At 38.8% G+C, this 26,953-nt stretch overlaps 3 protein-coding genes across 4 annotated transcripts; 1 reads left to right on the forward strand and 2 right to left on the reverse strand.

The window, feature by feature from the left end:
* Nucleotides 1-810: 810 nt before the first annotated feature.
* LOC143869877 (uncharacterized) lies at nt 811-1,362 on the reverse strand. Its single transcript, XM_077376435.1, has one exon. The coding sequence runs from the start codon at nt 1,360-1,362 to the stop codon at nt 811-813; it is 552 nt and encodes a 183-aa protein (XP_077232550.1).
* A 4,363-nt stretch (nt 1,363-5,725) lies between these two features.
* LOC143855673 (uncharacterized) lies at nt 5,726-14,971 on the forward strand. Of its 2 annotated transcripts, none has more exons than XR_013238053.1 (2): nt 5,726-8,778; nt 14,825-14,971. XR_013238053.1 is itself a non-coding variant. In XM_077365746.1 (2 exons), exon 1 carries the CDS (start codon nt 7,359-7,361, stop codon nt 8,604-8,606), a length of 1,248 nt encoding a protein of 415 aa, XP_077221861.1. In that variant the 5' UTR covers nt 5,726-7,358; the 3' UTR covers nt 8,607-8,638; nt 14,825-14,971. The 2 variants fall into 2 exon arrangements, 1 of the variants encoding a protein (XP_077221861.1); XM_077365746.1 differs by having other exon boundaries at nt 5,726-8,638.
* Nucleotides 10,695-26,420, reverse strand: LOC143855667 (protein TORNADO 1-like). Its single transcript, XM_077365738.1, has 3 exons — nt 24,908-26,420; nt 23,094-24,337; nt 10,695-12,263 (listed from the first exon to the last, which is right to left on the reverse strand). The coding sequence occupies exons 1-3, from the start codon at nt 26,415-26,417 to the stop codon at nt 10,857-10,859; spliced, it is 4,161 nt and encodes a 1,386-aa protein (XP_077221853.1). The 5' UTR covers nt 26,418-26,420; the 3' UTR covers nt 10,695-10,856.
* Nucleotides 26,421-26,953: the final 533 nt, after the last annotated feature.

The raw sequence follows: 26,953 nt of genomic DNA on the forward strand, positions 1-26,953 counted from the left end.
GCAACTTTTACAAAATCGATTTGGGAATAACTATCCTCATTTGGATTACACATTATTATGATAATTATTAATCAAATTAATAATACATAATAATGTATAATAATTAAATAATTAATTATTTAATTATTAATGCCATGCTCAAAAGATTAATTTGATTAATTATTTACAAATGCCAAAGGATCTACAATTTAATTAAATAATTAAATTATTATGTATGGTAGATCCTTCACCGTTGTTGGTCCTCTTGCTGCGGGCCCTCCCGTTATGATGTTGATCTTTCCAGCAATGGCGGGAGGTTGCTTGGGGACAGGCGCTTGGTGTGGGGGTTCTTCTCTCTTAGGGGATCGGTGGCGCCGGGAGTAGTGGTGACGGTGCCGGGATCGGTGGTGCTTCGAGACCGGTGCCTGCTATTGGACCGGTATCGGCTTCTCGATCTGCCGGGGGAGAAGAGCGATGTTCATTCGTCTGTTGGTAAGGACGTTCAATCCGCATGGGGCTCTTTAAATATTGATTTAAGTGGCCTTCTTCGGCCAGCTTTTCTACCTGGAGTCTGAGATAGTAGGAATGGTCAGTTTCATGGCCGTGGTCTTTCCGACGAGACACTTCTTCGGATTGGTGTTCATTTACTTGGGAGGAGTTAGGAGGCCCTGATCTTTGATGGCGAACAGGACATTGGAAAGTGGGACTCTTAAGGGGGAATTTCCTAACCTTTCAAAAAAGGGGATAAGGTTCCTGTTTGCTGGCCTCTCCAAGGCTCGCGATTTCCCTGGTCCCTTCATGTCTTCTTTTTTTCTTTTCCTTGGGGCCTGCTCAGCCCCGTTCCTGTATGCATGCTTCCTCTACTCGGACGAGTTTGTTGGTTTTGGACTCAAGCTCTTGTAGATGACGCGGTGGCTTGAGAGTGAGGTGCACCTTGAGGTTTTGATCGATGGTAGTGTGCTTTAGGGCTGCAACCGCTATTTGGATGTCGATGTTGGTAAGCTGGGACAATTCGGCATTGAATTTTAGCATGAAGTCTCTCAAGGTCTCGTTCTTTCCCTGCGGGAGGGCCAAGAGGGCGTCCGTCGGGTCATGACGGAGGCGATTGTTAGCAAACCGTGGCATGAACTTTCTTCCAAATTCGTGAAAGAATCCGAAGGAGTCTGGCTCCAGGCGCAGATACCAGTCATTGGCGGTTTTTCTTAGGAGGGAGGAGAAGGCCTTGCACATGAATCCGTCTGACTCGCCTCGAAGCATCATTACTCTCCTCAAAGTCTGGAGGAACTCTAGCGGATCGGTGGTCCCATCGTAGCTACCGAATCGAAAAAGATCTATCCCTGTTTCTACAGGGGTCTTCATAATCTCCGATGTGAATGGGGACATTGTTTCTCTTTCCCATTCGTCCAGGATATCGTTGGCGTATGGTTTTTTAATTTCTCGTTTCACTTCCCGGATCTGCCTTTGCAAGTCAGCTAGTTGGCCCAGACCTAATAGTTGTGCGGAGGTAGCTACCTCTTCTGCTCCCTCTGGCGGAGGTAAAGGGTAGTTTGTAGAAGGAGAGGCGGCTCAGACTGGTTCCCACCTCCAGCGATGATGACATTCTTTGTGTGATTCCCCACTGTCTTCTTCGTAGATTGCAGTCCATCTGTGTGGGGCTGGGGGAACCTCGGGAACTGGAGGCTTTGGTTGTGGGGGCAACCATAGAAGGAACTCCTGACGAAGTTCGTTGAGCATTTCCATGGTGGGAACCATCTGCGGTGTGCTGGAGGTAGGCAAGTGCTGGCCCGAGGCATGCGAGTTCTGCTCCCGGGAGTTAGAGACATGAATTTGTGCATGTTGGGCCTGGCTCCTGGTCATTACCCATATTTCTTGTTGTTGGGTGTGGTTTCTCATCGTCACGAAGTATTCCGGCTCCAACGAGTCTCACGGATGGCACCAATATGATAGTGCCAAAATCCGGGTTTACGATCGCACGGCGGGTAGAGAGCCTCCGTTGGTATTAGCGACCACAAACAGAGGGGTCAGGGAGGTCCGAGGTGGGTCCCGGACGACCACTTCGACACCCAAGTCAGATTCTGGACCAACCGTATAATGATCAGCATGAAATAACAGTGGGACAATCAGGTTTAATAGAACCAATGTATGGGCTTTTTCTCTATAGGTGGTAGGTGGGTTGAAGGTGGAAAGTAGGAGGGAGGGATCCGGCGTCAAGCACCTTTTCCCTTCCCTTTTTGTTTGGAATCGAATCACCTTGATGATGGTTAAAGCTGGTCTTTAATGCTGCCTGGTATAGGGATTTATTCTCAATCCTTTCAACTTAGATTCGTTCCCCCTTTCTTGGGAGCTTAGAGGCCTTTTTATCCTTCTTTCCTGCATGCAAATTTCCTTCATGGGGCGCCACGTGGACCTCTGTAATCATTTTGGAGAGAAGGCCTTCTTTTGTCGGATTGGGCTGCCTCCTGGCTCGGCAGCATGCATGGCTTTGTCGTGTAATTCTATCCATAATCATGACGATGGGTAATCATGCTTAAGATTTTGGTGGCGGGGAAGTGGCACGTGGCGAGATCACGTGGTTGGGCCGTGTCTTCATGCTCTTCTTGATCATAATTAGATTCTTTTGGTATAAGGGCCACACGTGGCGGGATCTGACCGTCCAACCGTATTTTCTCCCTATCACCTCTCATTGGATCTGCAGTTGGGCAGTTGGGCAATGATCATGGCAATCAAGCAGCCTAGGGCCCTGTTTGGATTGCAAGAAAAAAAGTTTCTGAAGGGAAAATTTTTGTTTGGAAATTATTTTTTTCCACAATTTAAAGTCGAATTATATGGTTGTGGTTAATTTAGAGGAATTTCATCATAAATCGAGCGTCGACCATCCACATAAAAATTAAATTGGGTAATTTTTGAAATTTTTTTCCTTTCCGAACATTTTCAAAAAATTCATGCAATCCAAACAAGACCTTAGTAGCACATCATTGGACACTCAGACCCATGTCAACACCTAAATCGCATATCTGATGGGCCCAATATTTTTTACAAATTCTAACAAAAAGTACAATCAATGAACAAAATACCAAGATTTTGACAATCTAACAGTTGGCAAGACTCCAATCTAATCTACGGACTCTTTTAGAACACTGATCGGCACAAACTGATCTACGCGACCGTAGCTTCCGATTAAAAACTGATCAAGAATCATCATCAATTACTTCACATTAGTAAGAAATACAGGGCAATTGGGAAAATCCGAATGCACCACTACAGAGCCGTTTAAAAAAATTGTTTGAAGGGTGACGGCTTAACTCCAAGATTACATTAGCTTCTCTATTTCAACGACAAAGGAAATAGGTGTTCAAGTTTGGAAATGAGAGAAGGGATCTTGAATAATGGTCCAAGAGGGACCATGGAGATCTAACTTAGTAAACACACATTTGGTTTATTATCTGATCTTGAACAAAACCAAGTCAACTTTTAAAATTTTAGGGAAATGTTATCAGCGCTACCATATTTTGATGATCACACTTCTTACTTTATTTAAAAGTATGGTATGGCCCGCACCATAGGATGATCCAAACCGTCACTTAGATAGGCCACACCCTAAATAGACTGTGCTCCAAAAATCATTTCCATAGGTTGATCCTAACCATCCGATCTATAGAGGAACTCAATATTAATAGATCAAAGGGTTAGGATCAACCTATGGAAATGGTTTTGGTGCATAACCTAAATGCTTGGAAAAAATATCTGAAACTTTTCAAAACTGAAGGGCAGTTTGGGCAAATAGAATGTCATTAAAATATCAATTAGTCACTGGTAAGTGATTTTGGAAAAATTGGAGGACAATTTATACACAACAAACTTATGATAAACTGCAATGCTAGCATGTGTGAAATAGTAGGCAGTATGCGAAAGTTCATAGGGGTGCACAATGGGTTCTCTCATGAATGGGTATCCAATAAGGGCTTCAATGCATGCACCAACCACCAACCGATGGCACTCTAAGTGATGCTTAGAATCCTCAAAGACAATGCAAAGCTTGTTAGATGAGTGTTTCAAGGAAGGAGGAATGCTAAACTGAAGGGCACCCTTTCAAAAACCCAGACGCAAGGGCGCCTCATTGGCTCCATTTCACCTAATTGTTTGTTTTCATTTTTCAGTAGCATTATAAACGTGGTGGGGTGGCGTGGATCCAATGGGTCGTCTTTGCAACTGGGTTTTTGCAAAACGGCCTTTCAGTTTAGCATTCTTCTTGTTTTATTCCCAAATATTGTAGTGTTTTTGTTTTCTCAAATATGAACTACTTCCTTCGGAGGAATGCTAAACTAAAGGGTGCCCTTGCAAAACCCAAGCAACAAGGGTGCCTCCATTGGATCCATGTGACGCCCAGAGCATAATTGCACTGAAAAATGCAAACATGATGTAATTTTTTACTCTAATAATCCAGACAAGTAAGACATTGTTTGTTTTGGGTTTTGAGAATCAATTTTGACTCTAATAATCAGTATTGGACTCAAAATTGATTCTCAAAATCCAAAACAAACAGGGTTCCTTTTCAGTCATACAATGACCATGAATACTTTGAATACTTGCTAGATCAATTTTGGGCTAAAAGACATTTTATTATTGTTTCTCGTGTTATGAACGGCCGAGATCAAGAGATCAAATTAAAAATTTGGTAGGTGGGCCCAATCTTGACAAACCAATTTTCTTAGGAGAAAAATCTAAACATGTTAATCTCATTGTATTAATGTATTATATCCCTGAAAGGTCCAATAATAGATGAGAACTTATATGATGCCCGACCGTCAGGTTATAAAGGGGGCGGAGAGAGAAAACCATCTCTCCCTTGATTTTTAATCCAAGAGAAAGCCCTTTTTCTGACTTTTCGGCAGCAGGTTTTGTCTCTACCCGCCCTTTACATTCTCACGGTCGGGCATCATATAATTTCTCATAATAGATAAAAATAAAGACAGACAAACATGATAAATAGGGGTGTCAATGGATCCAGACGGTCCGATGGAACGTGAGAATCCGAACGTTAATGAACGGGATCTAAACATATGAATAGGATCCATGGGCATATTTCGGATCATCAAATCTTGGATCCGAAAAATTTTGGATTGTGTATGGGCACGCCACATATGCCCATTGGATAGTCACGATCCGAAATGGTTTACAAAAATACCCTCTAAATTTTGTTAATGCTAACGTTTCTATGAAAGGTATTTTGGTCAAAACCTCTCTTATCACTAAATGAATCTGATGGGAATGCGATTTCACTCATTTCAGTCGTTTCATTTCATACTTTTATGAAGGAAAAGGGAGAGGGGCTTTGTTCTTTATGCATCATATTCTTTGATAATAGTTATCCACTATATTTGTGTATGTAATTTTGATTAGTTTTATTGTTCACAAGCATTATTATACGCATAGATTAAACACAGATAAATTTTTAATTTAGTTGAAGAAAATGCATAGAGACACACTAATAGTGGACTGCCATTCTATCTCTTTTTTTAAAAATTAATTGTTTACTTAGCTTAGTGGGACATAATAGGACACTCCGATGGATGGTCCAAATTAAAATGGATCGTGATCATGATGTGGAAGCAGGATCCAAAGAACAATCTGACTCCGACCCGACCCATAAGGAATTTGAACGGATCGTGACTATGACAAGGTGGATCCGACCCGAAGTGGATCCATTGACACCCCTAAATTGATAAATACAGTATCCCTAAATCCAAGGATAAAAAACAGAGAGCTATCAGACCAAATTTTATAGTTGATTATTCTTCTGCTAATTTGTAATTATAAGCCAAACAGTTACAATTCTCTGCTGAGCCCTCATTTTAGTTTTTGGTCTTTTTCAAAATATATTTGGATTCTGATGGTGTTATTTTTGGTGTATGCTGTATCTCTAGATGGGTTTAAGTTTTGATCTTGGTCTGGAAAAATCTCTCTGTAATTTTTGTTTTAGGGTTTTGATTTTGAGCTGCAAGAATCTGTCTGTACTCTTAGCTTCGGGTTTTAAATTTTGGGTCTTGCTTTCTTGTGTCAGTGCTTGTAGTCTCATTTGAGAGTTTTGAACTTTGGGTTTGGGGTTTTAAGAAACACTTTGTAATTCCAAGTTAGGGTTTTGTGTACTCTTAGCTTAGGGTTTTAAATTTTGGGTCTTGCTTTCTTGTTTCAGTGCCTGTAGTCTCATTCGAGAGTTTTGAATTTTGGGTTTGGGGTTTTAAGAAACCCTTTGGGTCTTGCTTTCTTGTTTCAGTGCCTGTAGTCTCATTCGAGAGTTTTGAATTTTTGGTTTGGGGTTTTAAGAAACCCTTTGTAATCCCAAGTTAGGGTTTTGGAATTTGGGTCTGGCAAGAAACTGAAATTTGATTGTGGGATTTTTGGTTTCTTAGTTTCAAGACCTGGATGCAATTTTGACTAGGGTTTTGAGTTCTAAGTTTTAGGCTTTTGAAGTAGCTGTCAGCTTCCAACTTATGGTTTTGAGGTTTCAGGTTGTAGGTTTGGGATTTGGGGTAAAAAAAATCAGCCCTCTGTTTTCAACTTAGGGTATTAAGTTTCAAAGTCAATCAGTAATTCCCAATTAGGGTTTGTAGTTTAGATATCTGGGTATGTTGGATGAACTAGTCATTGATAGCTTCTCAGGCTTTTGTGTTATGGTTCCGGAATTCAACATCTAGTTTGTGATTTCAGCTCAAGGCTTTATATTTTTAGGTGTCAGTCTTCAATTTTAGCATTTGGGTTCCAAGAATCAGTCCTTAATACTAGGTTAAACATAAGGTTCTGCGGCTTTGGTTTTATTTTTCAGAAACCCATCTGTAGTTTTCAACCTCAGTTTTACTTTCTCCTTATTGGAGTCTCTGTCCTGATCAAGGTTTTAAATTTCGGTTTCGGTTTCGGTCATCAACGAAATGGAATCATTTCGTTTTCCGTACGAAATTTCGGCTGAAATATTGTAAAATCAAAGAAACATTTCGGTACAAAATTACGGCGGAAATCCAGTGGCTTTTGTTTTTATTTGTTTTTGCTTTTTTAGAAATATCTTAAAAGAATACCGTTGTTCCCTTTTTTGCGAATGGAGTTGATTTTTGTCAGGGTTTCTGTTGTTTTTTCGACATTCGGCAAAAAACTTTGCTTTTTAAAAAAAATATATATATGAAAACGTCCATTTTTCTCATTTTTTGACCAAAATATTAACAAAATACCAAAATTTTGAACGACATCCTGAAATTTCGGATGAACTCTTGAAATTTCGGGTAAATCTTCTATTTTTCCGAATGCAAGTGAATTTTGTTTTGGTAGCAACCGAAACCTTGGTCCTAATCTGCTATCCGTTGTTCCAGGAGTAATCAGTGGTTCTGATAATGGATTCCCATCGATCGTTCGTGTCATCAAAGTCCTCTGCTGTTAGTGAATCTGATAGCCAAACTTCTGGTTTAGGCAGTCTCAGTTCTGGCACTTTATCCACAGAAATTGGGAACCAGCAAAAAAATGGTTTAGATGGTTTCATTGGTGTTTTAGAGGTTTACATACATGAAGCTAGGGATATCCATAATATCTGCATATATCAGAAGCAAGATGTTTATGCCAAGTTTTGCCTGACCAGTGATCCAGAAATTACAGTGTCTAGCCAAATCATTAATGGCGGAGGAAAGAATCCTGTCTTCAATGAGAATCTTCGACTCAATGTCCGAACAATTGAGTCATCACTCAAATGTGAGATATGGATGTTAAGTAGGGTGAAAAATTATCTCGAAGACCAGTTATTGGGATTCGCATTGGTGCCTTTATCTGAGATTGTTGCTGCAAATGGGAGATTGGTTCAAGAATTTTCGCTTTCTTCAACTGATCTTTTTCATTATCCGGCGGGTTTTGTACAATTATCACTCTCATACAGTGGCTCTTCGCCAGAAGTCTTGGCTGTATCTGCCCCCAAGTCATCGGCGACTCAAAATACTACAGTGGACTTGGAAGGAGATTATTTGCTCCCAAGTGAATATAACAAGATTGAGTTCCCTGATTTGAATATTGTGAATGAGAATCAGCTTATGGTGTCAGAGTATTTTGCGATACCTCGCACCAATTTGGATTCTGACAACTCCGAGAGTTTGGAGAGTTATGTTACTTTGGACAATGGTAATCACGTGACTACAGATAATGAAGTTCATGTCGTGGAAAGTAGTTTTGATAATCTCAGAGTTTTGAAAAGTGATACACCTCTGAGCAGTGTTTCAACTAATGGGTCTCTTTCTGCTCCTAATTTGAAAAGTGATACACCTTCTGAAGCTTCGAAATCTCCAAGCCAAGACCAGGCTTTGTCACAAAAAGAGACTGATACCACTAGTGGGCTACCAAATAATAATGGATTTGCACAATCCATTCTCAACATAAAGATTGAGCCAGAGCAACCAGTGGTGAAACAAGAGATAGTAGATATGTACATGAAAAGCATGCAGCAATTCACAGAATCATTGGCAAGAATGAAGCTACCGGTCGATATGGAATATGGGAATAACAATTCAGAAAATGATAATTCAAGTTCTGATAAGAAATTACAGGCATCAAAGGGCACGGGTTCGAAAGTGTTCTATGGGAGTAGAGCTTTCTTCTGAACTATCTATGGAATGTTTCAGGGGATATGCAGGTGACTCTAGATTTAGTACTGATGATGGTAGTTAGTTTATAGTATGTGGGCGTTTCTTCTGTGTTGAATAATTTTAGAGGAACGAGATACTTGACTTGTATGTGTTACAAGCTTTGTGCTATTATGACTACAATTTCAATGTAATTTTCTTATCCTCTTCTTCTCTCCTGCGTAGAAGTTGACTAATTACTTGTGCTCTACCTTTTCCTATTAGCTTTGTGGATGAATGTTTGAAATTCTCGCAGTTCATTTGAAGTTAAAATGGTCACATATCTGAATTATATTCTTTTTCTTTTTTTGAATGGCATCTGAATTCTATTTTATTTGCATGGGATTCCCCATAAAACTGGACAACCAGAAGTATATTTGTCTTGCTAACCTCCCTCTTTAATCACTTGAGTAATACTTGGAGCTAACTTTTACGTGGAAATGCAAGATAATGTGTCAATGAACAAGTGATGCCTCAAACCCGCCATATTCTTTCAACATGCAAATTGCCATGCACCCTAGCCAACATTATGGTATTAAATATCATTGAATACACCCTTTCCCAGATAATATGGTATTAAATATTATTGAATATATCTTTGGCCTAATCATATATGTGCTGATGCATAAAGCCAACTGCCCCTTTAATAGTATTTTTTAAAAATTTCCATGGATATCCATGCAAGCATATGTATCTAGATTCGGGAAAGCGTCTGTTCTTCGCAAATCGATCCTGTGAATGGGATCATCTTCTATCTCCTTTGATAATAGCTCGTGGACGATAGATCCCTAACGTAGGATCGTCTTCAATCTTCATTTGCAGTACCTTTGAATATCCAATGACAATAGGAAAAAAAAAGAAGAGAATTGATTAGAAAATTAAATGAGAGATAGAAATTGAGATTATTGATTGTGGATCGTCAGTTTTTTCCTCTCTTAGGAGTCCTTTTAACACATGGTTTTAGCTCTTGGCAGGTTTCGTATTTGTATGGTAAATCCCCTCTTACAACTATTTTGCTAAATGTAGGCACCTTAACGCCAACAAAATGATGAAGTGACAATTGATTCAATGAGCAATTAATTGCCTCTTGCCAGAAATCCCCTCTTATAACTATTTTGCTAAATGTAGGCACCTTAACCCCAACAAAATGATGAGGTGACAATTGGTTAAATGAGCAATTAATTGCCATCATTTTCTGTTACTAGTCCGCCTTCAATATAACCGTTGAGCTTTCCAAATGTGTTTTCCCATACTCCGAATTCGTAGCTTTATGGACTGGACTTAACTAAATTAGGTTAACTCACCCGAACTAAACCCCCATGCATGCTGATTTGGCAGTCTCAATTATGAATCTCATTATATGCAAATATGGTTTGTGGCTTTATCCTATTAAATACCAGTATATCGAAATATGGTCTGAAGAAATATGATAGTAATGGTTACAATGAAATCTCTAAAATGCTTCAATCTAAAAGTTCCATTCCATTTCGATATGTGAATCGACCGTAGTTTGCTGCTGCATTAAAGAACAGAGGAGAAAAGAACTCAAGTAAGGTGTTTTCACTTTTTGATATTCATTAAAAAAAGTGAAAGTATTATGGGTTAGTCTTTTGGCATTTTTGGAATTGAAGATGTCTGTTTTTTTTTTCAATTAAAAATATTTTTTGGTCAATTCTTGAAAACTGTGGTTCTCAAGCTATTTAACATATATTTGAAACAGCAACAGAGACATCCTGTGAAATATTATATATTCCCTCTACTTTTAATAAAATCTAGCTAAAGTAATACTGTTGATGTTCATTTGTCTTCCTACCATTCTTGGAATAGACCTGGATCCTACTTCTTTATCACAAGGAAATTAAAAACATTATTTTTTAATGAGGGAAATTGAAAACATCTTATCTGTGTATTTTGTTGATAATCTTACTTGTTAAGCATTTCTTATTTTTTGCGTTCTCCTTCTTCGTCATTGCATTCTTATCATTCCAATAACAAAGTCCCATATAATGGATTCAATATGCGATAAAAAAACTTGGACCGTGTGCAGGTTGTTCTTTAGAAAATATGAAGAATAAATGCCCATTTCAGTATGTGCATCTTTTGTAGTTCAATTCATGCTTCCTCTTATTTCTGTCCTCTCTTACAGACCCATGCAATCTTACCAATATCTCTACAACTTCCGCAATTAATAGCAAGTTTGTTTATTCCTCTTCCAATTACTACATAATTTCAAACCGGTACTTCAATAACTTCATTTGCTCTTATTTCCCTATGCCGCCTACATATCCACGCAATTTGACCATCATCTCTGTATCTCACCCTCCACAGCCCAAATTTCTCTGCAATTTCTTTCCCTGTTGTGCACCTTTGGCTCTGCAAGAAATCCACAAGCCATTGCTGAGCTGCCCTTAGATCTTGCTGGACATTCCTTGAACCATCTCCACCCAAAGCTCTGCCCCTACTTCTCTGTCTACTGTCCCCCGCTTGTCTCATTGCCGCAACTCCTATGGCGCCAGCTGTCACTGCTGCGGCCCCACTAATAAAAGACGAATCAACAAGATGCGCGACTTCCCGGCTCAAATCCGGTATCAAATGTCCCATTCCCGTCGCTAAATGGGCCCCTATCTTCAGAGCAAAGGTCAGCAATTTCATGAATTTGTGCATGTAAGGAACTAAACACTGAGCTGCTCTATTATCAACCTTTATTAGTTCACACCCAATCTGATCTTCAACTACATGCATTTCCCTTCGAAATTCACACAACATATTTAGTCGTAGTGCTGTCATGCCAGAAATTATATTTGTCACAAGTCTCTTTGTATAGTTTTCCGTCTGAACAAAGTAGAACATGTGGGGTACTTTTCGTTCTTCTAGTTGAACACTGAAGTTTACCAGATAATTCACTTTGTGGTGGAGTTGGACCAATAGTCTGTGTTCGTAATATCTCAGCCCTTGGATCTCCTGCTTTAAGTCCTTGATTTCCTGTTCTATGATCTTTAATCTTTGCAAAACTTGTTCAACTCCTTTAGCAATGCCAGAAATTGTTGCTTCAACCTCACTCTCAGGTTCATTTTCAGTTCTAAGTGGTTGATCTTGGGTGTTTTCTGTGGGCACATCTAGTTCCATGGCAAGATTGTAGAGGTCGTGATACCTTCTATGTAGTACTTCCCGAAAATCATCATCTGAAAGGAGATTTCTCGCAAAATCAAACCCGGGCTGTAAGATTACTCTGCCTCCATCTGATACTGAACTCCATGTGTGTTGATAGTCATACATGCTATCTGCAGGAACCGTGAGTAGTGTCTCTTTCAATTGTTGCAGAGGCACTGACTGGTTTTTTCTGTATCGTGGTGGTGTCAGATTTTTGATACATTCTGGGCGGAGAATGTTTTCGGACAAGGTTACGCCGTGGCAGAGACCCTGGATTGTTGGTATAATGAGCTGCCGAAAGAGTCTCAAAATTTCTGTCATGTTCTTAGTGGAACATGCAAGGACGTCGATATAGTGTCCCAATTGTCCTCCAAGCTCCACTCTGACATAGATCCCATTGATGTTTATCGAGATGAGGTGTTTCTCTAGGTTGTAAGTTGCATTGTGCTGGTTCTTTGATCCCAGGATTTTGTTGTGGAGATGCACCTGTATTCAAAGTGAAATTAGAAAAATGAAAAAAAAAATAGGGACATCATTTTCTCTATGAAAAATATAAAAGAATAGTCTTATGGTAATTGTAGCTCTTCCATTAGTGTTCAATACTTGAATACAACTGCGCTCTTAGAAACATGATTCTAAATTTTCACCAAAACTGACACAAAAGTACTGAATTGTTTCTGTTTTCATCCCACCGAAACGATCCAAAACCAGAATGCATACCGAAACCAAAATCGCAAGTGCATTAATGGTATAATATATCAGTATGTATTATGTTATTATTTTATAACAACTATATGTGAAATGTGGTGTTTGTATTTGTTGAGAGTGGACATATTACTTATGGGGGTAGTTTTGTCTTTCCTATGTAACCCTATTCCACACACACACACACACACACACACACACACACACATATATATATATATATATATATATATATATATATATAATTATTATTATTAGTTTCATGTGGGAGAGTAACACAACTCTCTCTTTCTCTCTCACATTTTCTCCATCTTCTCTTCTCCTCCTCTCATCTCTCTCATGGTAGATGGGATAACATTAACATGGTATTAGAGCTAAAGGATTAATGTGTCTACATCAACATTAAAGATCAAGATCATCTTCTTCTTTCGTTCATTTATCTTCTTTTCAATTTTTTTTTCTTTTCTTTTGGGTTTTTCATCAACCCTAACCCTAAAATATAAAAGAATAATCTTATAGTAATTGTAGCTCTTCCATTAGTGTTCAATACTTGAATCCAACTACGCTCTTAGAAACATGATTCTAAATTTTCACCGAAACCTATACAAAACTACTGAAATGTTTTTGTTTTCATCCCATCGAAACGATCCAAAACCAAGATGCATACCGAAACCAAAATCGCAACTGCATTAATGTTATAATATATCAATATGTATTATATCATTATTTTACAACAACTATATGTGAAATGTGGTGTTTGTATTTGTTGAGAGTGGACGTATTACTTTTGGGGGTATTTTTGTCTTTTCTATGTAACCCTATTCCACACACACACACACACACATATATATATATATATATATATATATATATATATATATATATAGAGAGAGAGAGAGAGAGAGAGAGAGAGAGAGAGAGAGAATAGAGTTCCTAAGGTGTCACCTCATATAGCTTATATGAGGTAGCGCTCACAAAACATAAGGGGCCCACATTTTTGTGGTGATCTAAACCACTCATTTGAAAGGCCCTTAGATGGATATGGTGCCTACAAAAAATCAGGTCCATAGGATCATCCTAACCCTTCCATTTATGGAGGTTAAAAATGGGCAAATTTATGGAGGTTTATACCCATCCATTTCAACTTCCACAAATGGAAGGGTTAGGATGATCCTATGAAGTTCATTTTTTGGGCACACCCTATCTATGTGAGGACCTATGAAATGAATGCTTTGGATCATCCAAACAAAGTAGGCCCCTTATGTTTTTAAGCGCCACCTCATATAAGCTATATGAGGTGACACCTTAGGAACTCTATTCTCATATATATATATATATATATATATATATATATATATATATATATATATGTATTATTAGTTTCGTGTGGGAGAGTAACACGACTCTCTCTCTCTCACACGTTTTCTCCATCTTCTCTCCTCCTCTCATCTCTCTCATGGAAGATAGGATAACATTAAAATGGTATTAGAGCTAAAGGATTAATGTATCTACATCAACATTAAAGATCAAGATCATCTTCTTCTTTCTTTCATATATCTTCTTCTCGTTTTTTTTTCTTTTCTTTTGGTTCCGGGACAATTCCCTCTTCTTGGTGACACGTTTGTGTGATATCATGACTTATTTTTCTCCGGAACGTGCTGATGTGTGCGACCCCATTGTTCGGCTCTTGGGAGGTGACGTATTGTGCTTTGGTGGTGATTTGGTGTTGGCGTATGTCATAGTTATTTGTGGTGGTTATTGGTGGACCGTTGGTTTGTAGATGGTATTGATAAATGCACTCAAACTGTTTGATGAAATGTCTGAGAGAATTTTTGTTTGGCTTTAGTAGTGATCGGTTGTTCCTCGTTACTTGGTAGATGTTGGGTGCCCCTTTACTTGTGTTGTTGGTGGTGATTGGTTTCTAGATGTTGCTGGTTATTGGTTTGTAGTTGTTATTGGTGGTGGTGCGTTTCAGTCGTGGTATCTACTCATTCTTCCCGGAGTTGCGTGTTGATGTGTGAGACATCATCTGTTGGGTCTTCCGTTGGTGACCTCGTGGTGGATCTATGTTGATCTGTTGTTGCTGATTTGATTTTATGGTCTTGCTTGTGATTTGGTTGTTGTTGTTTGGAGGAGATTAGTGGAGGTTTTTGTTGATGTTGTTGTTGTGGTGGATGTGGTTGTTTGGTGCTGATATTGGCTGAGATTTCTGTTGATAGTGGTTGTTTGTGATCCTTATGTTGGAGTATGTTGGTGGTTTATGATTCGTCATGAATTGTTACTGGAGATTTCTTAGTGTTTGTCTTTGGTGGTGATCAGTTCTTGTTGGTTGATTGTTTCAGTTGTGGTTATTCAGTATGACAATCCTGATGATTCATTCATTGAGCATTTTGCTCTTGCCCTGCACAATGGTTATGGTCGTGGTGCGCACGGTGGTCCTGGTTGTCGCTCCGGCAGAGATTCATGGGGAGGCTGTGGTGTTGGTGGCCGTGGATCCTGTTAATGTACTCATTGTGGGTTTGAGGGCCATTCTGTTGACTTTGGCTACGATCTACATCCGAAGTTACCGCCCTCTCGTGTCGCCCATCATGTTTCCAGTACGAATGTTGCTAGCTCATCTGCAACCCCTCTCCCACCTTTTGCACTGGTCATTTCCCGTGTTGAGTATGAGGTTTTATTGAGATCCCATGATAGAGGAAAACAAGCCACGGCCACAATAGTTACGGAAGGTAGCAACCCATCCTGCTTTCTGTCATTCCAGTTCTTAGCTCATTGACTCTGGAGCCTCTCATTATATGACTGGTAGCGGTAGACTCCTTGTCTCCTTTGCGGCTACTTCTACATCTACATCGGTTACCTTGGCCAATGGAAGGATGTGTCCTATTTCTGGTACCCGGGACACATCGCTCGGCCTGGCTTGTATATTTCTTTTGTTTTTTGTGTTCATAGTTTTCCTTGTATCAGCTTATTCGCCATCTCCGATGTTTTCTAACATTCTTTCCTTCTTATTGTACCTTTTAGGATCTAGCGACTAGGAGGAGGATTGGTTCAGGCCATGAGGTGGGCGGCCTCTACTACTTTGACAGTGGAACTTCGCATTCTGCCTCGAGTGCTTCCGTCGGCTCATTTACGTGGCATTGCCGTCTTGGTCACCCTCCAAAGGATCGCATGCATCACTCTTCCGTTGTTTCTAGTCTTATTAGTCCTTTTCAGTTTGAGTCTTGTCAGTATAGAAAACACCATCGTATTTCCTTTCTGTCCAAGTCAGCTAGTCGTGTGTCTAGTCCTTTTGTGCTTGTTCATTCTGATATTTTGGGTCCTGTAGAACTCCATCTATATTTGGGCATCGCTATTTTATAGTGTTTGTGGATGAATTTTCCACAATGTCTTTGCTATATGTAATAAAAAATTGTTTAAAAGTATTTGATGTATTTCGTTCTTTTTATTCTGAAGTTTCTGCAAAATATTCATTTTCTATTAAATGCTTGCGCATTGATAATGCACGTGAATATTTTTCTGTTTTTAATGGGTTTCAGCAGTTCCTCTAGTTATGGCGTTATTCATCAGTCATCGTGCGCCCATACCTCTCAGCAAAATGATGTTGCTGAGAGGAAACTTCGATACCTTGTCGATATGGCACGCACCCTTCTAGTTTAGATGCATATCCCAAAGACCTTTTAGGCTAATGCAGATCTCACTTCCTGCTTTCTGGTGACCCGTTTGCCTTCGTCCATCCTACTTAATAGGTTCCCTTTATCGTATTACATCCGTATGGAAATCCCTTTCTTTTACTTTGTAGAGTTTTTGGCTGCACTTGCTTTGTTCATAATCTTACTCCTGGTCTAGATAAGCTTGATCCACGTGCCATTAAGTGTGTCTTCTTGGGCTACTTTTGCACTCAAAAGGGATATAGGTGTTATAGCCCGTAGCTTCGTCGTGTTTATGTCTCTGCGGATGTTACCTTCTTTGAGATACATCTTATTTTACTGAGTCTGTTCCTACACCCTCACCTGACCCCCCACTTCCGCTACCAGTACTAATTCCTCAGGCATCTTCCTCTCTTCTACTCTCGGTACCCCCCTGAGATGAAGGTTTATTCGTGTGGTCCTCGACATGTTTTATTACCCACATGTGCAGATGGCCCCTCATGCGCACCGCCTCCTCCTCAGTCCGCTGGTCCACCCACTGCTCCTGAGGTAATTTTTTCTTCTTCTGCACCTGATGATGCTGATGCTCCTGTGTCATCTTGTACACATTCTCGTTCTATTCCTCATTCCATTTCTGACGTGGTTTCTTATAATCGTATGTCTCCTACTTATCGTTCATTTTTGTCATCGATATCCTCTGTTTCTATATCTCATTCTATTGTAGAAGCTTTGGCTCACCTCGGTTGGCGAGCAATGATGGATGCAGAGATGGGTGCTTTGCATTCTAATCATACATGGCAGTTAGTTTCTCTACCTCTTGGGGCTCAGGCAGTTGGTTGTAAGTGGGTGTTCACAGTCGAATATTTACCAGATGCCATATTGGAAAGATTGAAGCCTAGATTGGTTGCCAAAGGATACACACAGATATATGGTATTGATTACACGGACACATTCTCCCCTATGGCTAAATTCCTTAAGTCAGTTTTTTGATCCCCCTTCCAGTTAACATGTCATGACTGCTTTATCAGTTGGATGTCAAAAATGCATTCTTGCATAGTGATCTATAAGAAGAGGTATACATGGAGCAACCTCTTAGGCATGTTGCTTAGAGGGAGATAAAAGAATGTTGTCTGTAGGTTGGGCGAGGCATTGTATGGCCTTAACCAGTTTCCCAGTGCCTAGTTTGGGAGATTCAATGAGGCAGTAGTATGATTTGGCATGACTTAGTGTGGTGTGGACCATTTCGTATTCAGTTCTTAGTCTAAGGATGGTCGGATCTTCCTGATTGTTTACATAGATGGCATCATTATTACAGGGAGTGATAGTGCAGGTATACAGAGGTTGAAGGATTTACTTCAGAAAGAGTTCAGCATCGAAGACCTTGGTAGCCTCAGATACTCTCTATGAATAGAGGCAGCATATTCACTTGGGGGGCTATCTCCATCACAAAGAAAGTACGCATTAGATATATTGGAAGAGACAGACCTACTGGGAGCAAAGCCGTCTAAGACACCTATGGACCCAAACATCAAGATTTCTCCTGATCAGGGGGGCTTCTAGAGGACCCAGGCAGATACAGACGCTTAGTTGGGAAGCTGATCTTCCTCACTGTCATAGGTCTAGACATTTCCTATGCAGTTAGTGTGGTCAGTCAATTCATGAGTACACCAAGGAAGTCTTACTGGCCAGTAGTCACCCAAATAGTAAGATACCTGAAGAAAGCTCCTGGTAAAGGATTGGTCTTCAGGAAACATAGTCATATGAGTATCGAGGGGTGTTCACATGCAGACTAGACAGGTTCTCTTGCATACATGATATCTACTATCGACTATTGTACATTTGTTGGAGGCAATTTGGTGTCTTGGAAGAGCAAGAAACAAGATGTTGTGTCCAGGTCGAGTACACAGCCATGGCCTATATAGGGTAAGAGTTGTTCTGGTTGAGGTCATTTATGTCAGAGATTGAACTACCCTACTCATCACCTACTTCACTCCATTGTGATAAATGTCCACCACTCATATAGCCCCGAATCCAGTTTTTCATGAGAGGACAAAATACATAGAGGTGGACTGTCATTTTATCCTTCATAGGATTTAAAAAGGGGAGATTTTCATAGTGTTCACGAGGTCAAATGATCAAATAGCAGACATGCTTACCAAACTTCTAAGCAAATCAAGGTTGAGTAACTTATGTAACAAGCTGGGGATGTATGATATATACACTCCAGCTTGAGGGGGAATGTTGAGAGTGGACGTATAACATATGGGGGTATTTCTGTCTTTTCTATATAACCCTACCCCCCCCCCCACACACACAGATATATATATATATATATATATATATATATATATATATATATATTAGTTTCCTGTGGGAGAGTAACACAACTCTCTCTCACGTTTTCTCCATCTTCTCTTCTCCTCATCTCATCTCTCTCATGGAAGATACGATAACATTAACAGTATTATATCTAAATGTTTATATCAGACATGCACTAAATTATCAAACATGAGCAACATTGCATGCCACTAGGTGTTCGTTCTTATTAAACCATTACGGATAGTTGTATTGCTTATGTGATGGTTTCTAAGTACGTATTTGTGCTTATTCTAGCATTTCCCAGAGTTTCATCTTAAAATTCTCTCCTTTGCATATATTTCCTTGCGTTTTCGTGATTTTATAGGATTTTCAATAGAATTTCCAACAGAAACTGAAACATTTCCGTTTCCGTGGTGACCGAAACTAAAATTTAAGCTCAAATTTAAAATCTTGCTTAGAAATTAAATGTACAAAGATGATATTTTTCTAATGTAGGAAGATGGTTCCATTCAAAAAAAAAATGTAGGAAGCTGGTTGTTAGCAAAATAGAAAAGGGAGTTTAATTGGCTTAAGAGTATACTTAAAAATGAAATAGAGGTTAGGATCTTCTCTTATAGTCAATGTAATCTTTGGAGGAGGAAATTAATGTAAAACATAATAATCATATAGCAAGCTAATAGTATTTTATGGTACCGAAATACTAATTGAAGTGCTTTAATCATGTACAGATTCTTCTAGATGGGCAAAGTTCCCTCATTGGACATGTGTCAGTTTCTGAAACTTCATTGATTCAGCTGCAACACTACTTGATTTCTTTTTGTTTCTAATGTTTTCTTTTGAATTTAATTGGAATGACTTTACCTTGAAAATTTAGCTGCTTAAATTCAAGAAGTTGCTGAAAATATTAGTCAGGTTTACTTTCAAACTATTGACGACAGGGGTTTTGTTGTACTGGTTAATTACATCTTTATCACTTTGTGAGAGCTTTTTGGCTTTACATTTTTCCAATACGACAGTTTTTCTTCTTCCTCTTTCTGTTATTTCTCTCTCTCACTCTCATATGTCTTTTCTCCATCATCCTCTTCTTAGTATCACCCCTTTCTTCTTCCTCTTCCTCTTCCGCTTCTTCTTCCTCTTCGTCTTTTTCCACTTCCCTCTTCTTCTTGCCCATCCTTTTCTTCTTCTCTCTTCTTCTTCCTCTCCACAGAGATGATGACGTCATGCAATAATATTACGATTTCATAAATGCAAAAAACATAGGGAAAAAATATGTACAAAATATTGTTGAGTATAAATCAAGAAGAAAAAAGGAACAAATGGGAGAAAAGCTAAAAACTATTGGTGTGAAAGATGAATGTTGTGCAGTCTTGTATTCTTGCATTATCCAGCACCTTCTACGGCTAATCTGCGTGACGTATAAATCTTGTGTTCCCGAGAAGGAGAGTTCGTACACCTAAACCGAAATAGTAAAACTCTTTTCTTGTGGAGGTAGGCACACTGCCTAACCATGTAAATCTTGTGTTCTTGTCTTTGTGTGATTGTGCTTTTCTCATCTTATCTAGATGTTTTGCTGCACTTCGAGTGCCTCTTTCATAAGGTATTTCTCGATTTTCTACACTGAATAACATGAACCGAGAAGAGCAAGAAGACGAAGATAAACTCTTGCTAAATATGATTGTACCATTATATATATATATATATATATATATATATATATATATATATATATATATATATATATATCCCCTTCTAAATGGGTTTTATTGTCTTTAAAAGATTTCTACTGCTCTAAATATTTTTGCAACTTATATTTATGTTTTACCGCTCTTACAAACCACAGATACGTAATGCCGCTAAATGAACAAAATTTCTGCCCTAAATTTATTACCGCTCTTATTCATCTTTTAACGTTCTTAAAAATTATTATTTTTGAATAGTTCTTAAAAATCATGAATATGTAATGCCATTAAAAGAACAAATTTGCCACTCTTAAATAAATTTTTTACCGTGCTAAAATTTTTGCCTCTCTTATAGAAATTTTATCACTCTTAGAATTTTGCAAGGTAAAAATCTATTTTATTAGAGGTAAAAAAATTTCCGTGATAAAAATCTATTTAATAGCCGTAAAATTTTTTATACCGGTAAAAAGTATTCGGTGTTTTTTAGAGTGCTAAAAAAATTAGCACCGTAAAAACCGAATAGGTGTGGTAATTATTTTTTTTCTAGTGGCATTGCCTATTCATTGTTTACAAGAATGGTAAAAGACGATCAAGAGCGGTAAAAATGTCTTTTTGTATGATGATGATTTCTATTAAGAGGAAAAGTAGGGCATATCCCACAACCGATGTGGTCGATACACGCACAAAATAATACAAACCAACAACACAGCAAACTGCACCATACTAGTAGAATGATTAGGAGTGACAAAAATCAAAATTCTATAATTATTTCCTATCAACTTCGGATCTGGCAATCTGGTCTGCGTTGTCGTTGGCCGATCTCTTGACGTGATGAAAACAAATTGGGAACCCCTCAACTCGATCTTGGATCTCCCCAATTGTATTCGTGAGCCTCCACGGCTAGGGGGTGCGGAGAGTCCCTCTCCACAATTAGTCTACCGTTGTCACCAGTCTTCGTGATCCGGATACCCTATAAAAGAGCCCTTACTTTTGCCTCATTAGAGTTGTTTTATCCCGATAGGGATAGAAAACACCCATTTTGTAATACCAGATGCCTCTTTGAGAACACTCCCTACTCCAACAAGGCTAGTGTTCATCGTCTGAGGTCAAAACCAGATGAAAACCTAAAAAATTACAAGATTTTATCCCACGATATAGAGAGCATAATGACCTTCATGTAAACGAAAGGCGGTCCTTTGACAGAACTTTTGAAGCTTTGAGTATTCCTCTCTTTCCATAAAATCCAAATAGTTGTCAGCAACACTACTCCCCATAGAATCCTTTCCTTGACCAATGCACATAATGCCAACGCCCTTGTAAATCAATCATCCCAGCATGAACACCTTTGACAACCCAAATTTGTCTAGAATGCGACATCAAACATAGTGGAGAAACAAATGGTCCAATGTTTCGTTGGCCTCCACGCAGAGAGCACAATGGCCAACAATAAGGATCTTACAGTTGCACAAGTGGTCAATTGTCAGAATCTTATCTTGAAAAGCAGTCCACCAGAGTAAACGCATAAACTCTAGGCAGTGTAGGGATGTGTCAAACTTTGATCTGGTGTATGAAGATGTGCTAGGAGCAATGTGTTGGTAGAAACACTTGAACCTCAAAAATCTAGATGAATTCCAAATCCAAACCCCGAAAACAGATGAGTTTCATCATTTCTGTCATAACTCTCAATATAATTGGAATTTTTCAGCGCCGTTTCTTTCGTTAGAAACTAGACTTTGACCCTAAAAAATCCAAATGAATTCCAAATCCAAACCTTTTGTCTCTAGTTTTCTTAATGTAACATGAGTCAAGAGCAAGGTTTTAAATTTCGGTTTCGGCACCTATTTCGAACCCCACCGAAATCCAAAATTTCGGCCGAAATTTGGTAAAAATGGAAAAAGATTATTTAATTTATTTCGAAATTTCAGTCGAAATTTTGTAACATTTCTTTTTTTCTAAAAAACAATTATAATTTCTCAAAATTTCGGACCGAAATTGTCGAAATTCCGAAATTTCGGCCGAAATTTGGTAAAGTCCGAAATTCTGGATTTCGCCAAACTTCGGTTTCGGTCTCCACCGAAATCCAAAATTTCGGATTTCGGTCGAAATTTAAAACCATGGTCAAGAGTGTCCAAAAAGAAGAGCCAATCGACCAATCCCTCTATCCAAAAATTTCTGCCTAAAGTTATGCTTCCATGAAATCTGACCCTCATCAAGATCAATATAATCCAAACCGGACGAAGGAGAAGAATAAAAAGAGGAAGAAGGAAGAAAAAAAGAGGAAGAAAAAAAGAAGAAGAAGAAGAAGAAGAAGAAGAATAAAAGAAGAAGAAGAGGAAGAATAAGAGGAAGAAGAAATTGGGTAGAAGAAGAAAAGGAAGGATGAGAGAGAACAAGACAAACTATCTGTCATACTGGAAAAAGACACAAATACCCCTCTACTCATTTCCCTTTACTCACCTCCTCAAAACTTTTTGACTGTTCATTTTTTCCAGTGAGACAAACCTCTATTGTTAATAATTTTAAAAGTGAATCTAACTGGTATTTTCAGCAACTTTAACAATTTAATTAACATTTACCTTTTGTTTTGAGTTCTATCCATCCCAAGACTATGTTTTTTATACAGTACAAATTTTGAATCCATTAAATTCCCATTTATATAATTGTATCCATATGATCTTCTAAAATGTTAAAGTTAGTACAGTTACGAAAATATATTGCTGAGACCATGAATCCTATCCTTCATGGCCCTTGTTACATTACAACTCCTATGCAATATGACACTGCTAGATGTGGTCTGGGAAAACATGAACTCGACTGATGTGTGAAAAACTGCTAGAAGGGATTTTTGACGAAGTTTTTCTAAGTATATTCCATCCGACCTGATTTAAGCTCATTTAGCATGTCCATGTGAATAAGACAACATGGAAGAAGAAATAAATAATACGAGAACATACAAGTTATAGTACCTGTAACCTCGGAAAGAAGCCTGGTGTGAGAAACATATGGCTTGAATCGTCACATTTGAGATGCCGTCCAGCATAAACACAGTCAGGTGTGATCAATTGCCATTTCTGTGATCTTCCCCTGCCTTCGTCAAGAATCGCTGGAATCAAAAGAAGAGAATTCGGATCCCCCGGCTCCTGTTCATAACACAATTCGAGTTTCAACATCATCTTTACAAGATCACCAGCCTCTAAATTCTCAAATACTTTTGGGCCCATCCCCGGAATCTGACTCTGTAAACTCCCTCTAAGAATTTTCTCAAGTTCTTTCCTGCTTACAAACCCATTTTTCTCTGTCGAACTTTGATTCCTAACGTCTAATTTTATAAGTCGACCGAGCACCTCACTGCAGAACCACTCACAGTCTAAGACAAAAAACCCAGGCTCTTCGAAGAAAATGACCTCACCCACATGATGCAAAGAATTTGCAATTGCCCTTCGCCTCATCGCTACCTTCTCTAGATTATCATGCCTTGATCGAATTCTCAAAGTCGGAACCCTAACCTGGCATAAATCACAGAACTCTTTCCATTTTAGCGCAGGCTTGTTGTCATTTTCTGACCTCCAATCCGAAAGAATTTGTATCAGATCATTGCAGAGTTCGTAAACTGGGGGTACCCTTTGGAGAATTGTTTTACTGGTCTTTCGTAGGTGATGAGTGAGTTTGCTCACTGACCCAGATGATCTTGCGTCGACTGTGAAAACAGTTGGGTAAAATTCCAAAAACCCTTGGAACATTTCTTGTAGTTTTTGGATTGAACCAATAATAAATTTCATGTTTTCTGATTGCTGAATGATTTTATCAATGTGCGTAAGAACTACAGTTACATTTGGTAGCATAGATTGAGACTTTGCTCTTCTTGAATTTGAGACTATGAATCTGAGCCAGTACAGGAGGTCCTCTTCAATCTCTGTTGGATTTTTCTGTTCTCTATTGTCTGGCTTTCTGAGCAAACTTGAGATTATTAGGAAGAGCGAAGGGCTACCATGGCCTGGGAACATGAGATCATGGAAGGCATAAAATTCGTGCTGACCGGCAAGATCCCAGATTGAAATTTTTGTGTCGTCGTCTTTGAATGTTTTGATCTTGATTCCAACTGTTCTCACAACTTGCTCAACTGGGTTCACCAGAGTTCTGATCTGATCCAAGTAAGGTAGCTTGAAAGAAGAGAAGTTTTGTGATATGGAATTACAGAGTGTTGTTTTACCTGCAAACAGACTCCAACATAGGAATAAGGAAACACAAATATTACTTGTACGCGAATTTGATGTCTCGCAAAAGCTATGACGCCTATGAGTTATCTGATATTTTTATGAAGCATCTAGTTTCTGTGAGAGGCCTAACTGATATTTCCAACATCTAAGATATTTCTATTTCAGCTACAGAAACAAGATAGAAAAAATAACAAAATTCAATTTGATTAGCCACATACAAACTATCAAATAACCAATTACTTCAAAAGCTAAATCTGTTAGAGTTGGTGTTATTTAATCATTTATATTTCAACACTCCCGCTCACGCGTGGCCCCTCTTTTTTGGGTTGGCCATACACATGGATTTTTAATATCAAAGTGTTGTTGGGTTGTCAACCCAGAACCTTCCATGAGGCAATAGCTCTGATACCATTTGAAACAACCAATTACTCCAAAAGCTTATTTAATCATTTGTACTTAAACACAAACTAAACTTAGAAATTGGGTAGAAAAAATAAGCAAAAAATTAAACTGAATTGAGATTGTATCAGTTTTTACTGATAGATAAAAATTTTCTGCTTTACCTGCAAACTCTTGCCCACAGAAGAAAACCCTGCAAGTCGTGGGCACAGTCATTGACATGTCCTTGAGCAAATCTGTTTCTGGTTCTAGTTTTCCATTCTGGCCTAGCTTCTGATAAATTATATCAGTCTTCCCAGCATTCTGCAAAGGTGTTCTTGCAAGATCAATGTCCTCAATCCAAGGATTAACCTGTAATGTATCTATTATCGTCTGCAAGACCAACTCCCCTTCAACTCCTTTGCAACCCTTTAATGACAAGTATCTCAAAGTGGCATTCCTCTCCAAGCTTCTAAAAATTCTGATAATATCATCTGATTTCAAGCTCTCATCATCATAAATACCCAATTGGACTACACTTTGATTGGTCCCCACCATTTGCAAAATTGCCGCAATTCCATCTTTCCCAATCTTTGTCTTCCCCCCTCCAAAAGTTACTGACCTGAGAGTCATGTTTGCTTGGTTCTGTAGTGATGAAAACCTGCTCAGTGGGCACAATAAATGCTCAATGCCAATCCCACTAAACCAGTTCCCATCAAGCTCTAACCTTTCTAAACACTGGTTTTTGAAAAGTCCGGCGGCTACATACACAACTCCCTTGTCTTTGAGGCAAGTTTTTGATAGATTAACATGTTTGAGGCTCCTGTTCTGTTCTAAAACTCCTCTAAACTCTTTAGCCCACCGGGATTTCAATCGAATCCCAGTCATATCAAGCGACCTGACAGTTGAATTCCATCCCAAAGCCCAAGCAACTCGGCAAGAACCCGAAGGGTCGAGCCTGTAAATTCTCAGCGCATTGTTCTCAGGTACGAATTCTACCACCTTAGAGCTTTTGTTTCCATTCTCTCCACTCCAAATATGAACTTCCATTGTACGGTTTCGAGCTAAAACAGCAGAAATTAGTGGGGTTGCGGTGATTGGATACGAGTCGAGAATTATCAAAAGTTTCAAAGTTGAGTTCACCTCTATCATTTTTGACAGCTCCTCCGCGCCTTTTGAACCAATCGAATCATCCCATATTTGTAACTCTTCGAGGTTTTCATTTCTCTTCAAAGCAGAACCAAGGAGACCAGCCCCAATGTACCCAATTCGAGACTCGGAGAATATGATACCTTTGATTCCACCATTTGTTGTTAGCATCTCTGAGAGCTCTGATAAACATTCATTACTGAATGTATTTCTATGGAATGTGACTTGCTTGATGTTGGAATTCTTATTGATTAGCCCACAGAGATTCTGCAGTTGTTGGATTTGCCATTCGACTCTGTGGAACTCCAAGTTCTTGAGATGCTTTTGGGTGTTTGTTGATGATGCCAATGCTGTTAGGATCTGAGAAAAGTATGAAATGCTTTCTCTGTTTGTAGAGATGTTTATGTTCATGGAGTTTTCTGTTTCTTGATAGCAGCTTGAATTGGGCTGAAAATGGTAGAAGGAAATGCTGTGCAGGTTAATGTCTTGCAACTTGAATACTTGCAAGGCCCAGTCAAGATTTCTGAGATTTTGATGGGATGCCATGGATTTCTTAGGAGCTCTAATGAGAAGATTTTCTGGTATTGTAGAGACTTGAATAGAATATGATATCTGCTAGCTATATATCAATTGCCACGAATAATTGTTACTTGGTTTGGTTTATTTTGAATAGTTTGCCAATATGGGTATCATGTAGTATTGATTCTCCTACTTTTTTTGCAGAGTACCTTTTTTTTCTTGAAGATTAAAGTGATGTCCCTGAATAATAATTAGCATAAATATAGGGATGCCTAGTTATATTACCTTGGCTTCTTACTTTTGTACAATTTTTTTCTTCTTATATTGAAATGGTTTTGATCTTGTGGATACACTATGCACCGGAACTCGGTGTATAAGCCATCTCAACCGTCTGACTAGTGCACATGCACATCAATCTGGGCCATCCTCGCCTTTCGATCAATGAAGTCTTTTGTGGGCTTTTTGGCTATGACACCCAAGAGGTGGCCCATCAACCAGATGGCTTAGATCCATGTGTGTTTGGTGACTACGCTTACTTATAGTCACAAATATCTTTTATAATA

This window comes from Tasmannia lanceolata, unplaced genomic scaffold (genome assembly GCF_043159265.1).
Source record: "Tasmannia lanceolata isolate RefF3 unplaced genomic scaffold, GAP_Taslan_0.1 ptg000003l, whole genome shotgun sequence".
In the NCBI taxonomy this organism is placed as follows: Eukaryota; Viridiplantae; Streptophyta; class Magnoliopsida; order Canellales; family Winteraceae; genus Tasmannia; species Tasmannia lanceolata.

Bases quoted from the DNA above. Each gene is read 5' to 3' on its own strand.
- LOC143869877 (XM_077376435.1), bottom strand. From the start codon at position 1,362: ATGTCCCCATTCACATCGGAGATTATGAAGACCCCTGTAGAAACAGGG.
- LOC143855673 (XM_077365746.1), top strand. From the start codon at position 7,359: ATGGATTCCCATCGATCGTTCGTGTCATCAAAGTCCTCTGCTGTTAGT.
- LOC143855667 (XM_077365738.1), bottom strand. From the start codon at position 26,417: ATGGCATCCCATCAAAATCTCAGAAATCTTGACTGGGCCTTGCAAGTA. The intron at 24,338-24,907 runs GTAAAGCAGAAA...GTCTGTTTGCAG, and splicing joins CTGTGGGCAAGAGTTTGCAG to GTAAAACAACACTCTGTAAT. The intron at 12,264-23,093 runs GTACTATAACTT...CTTTGAATACAG, and splicing joins GCTTCTTTCCGAGGTTACAG to GTGCATCTCCACAACAAAAT.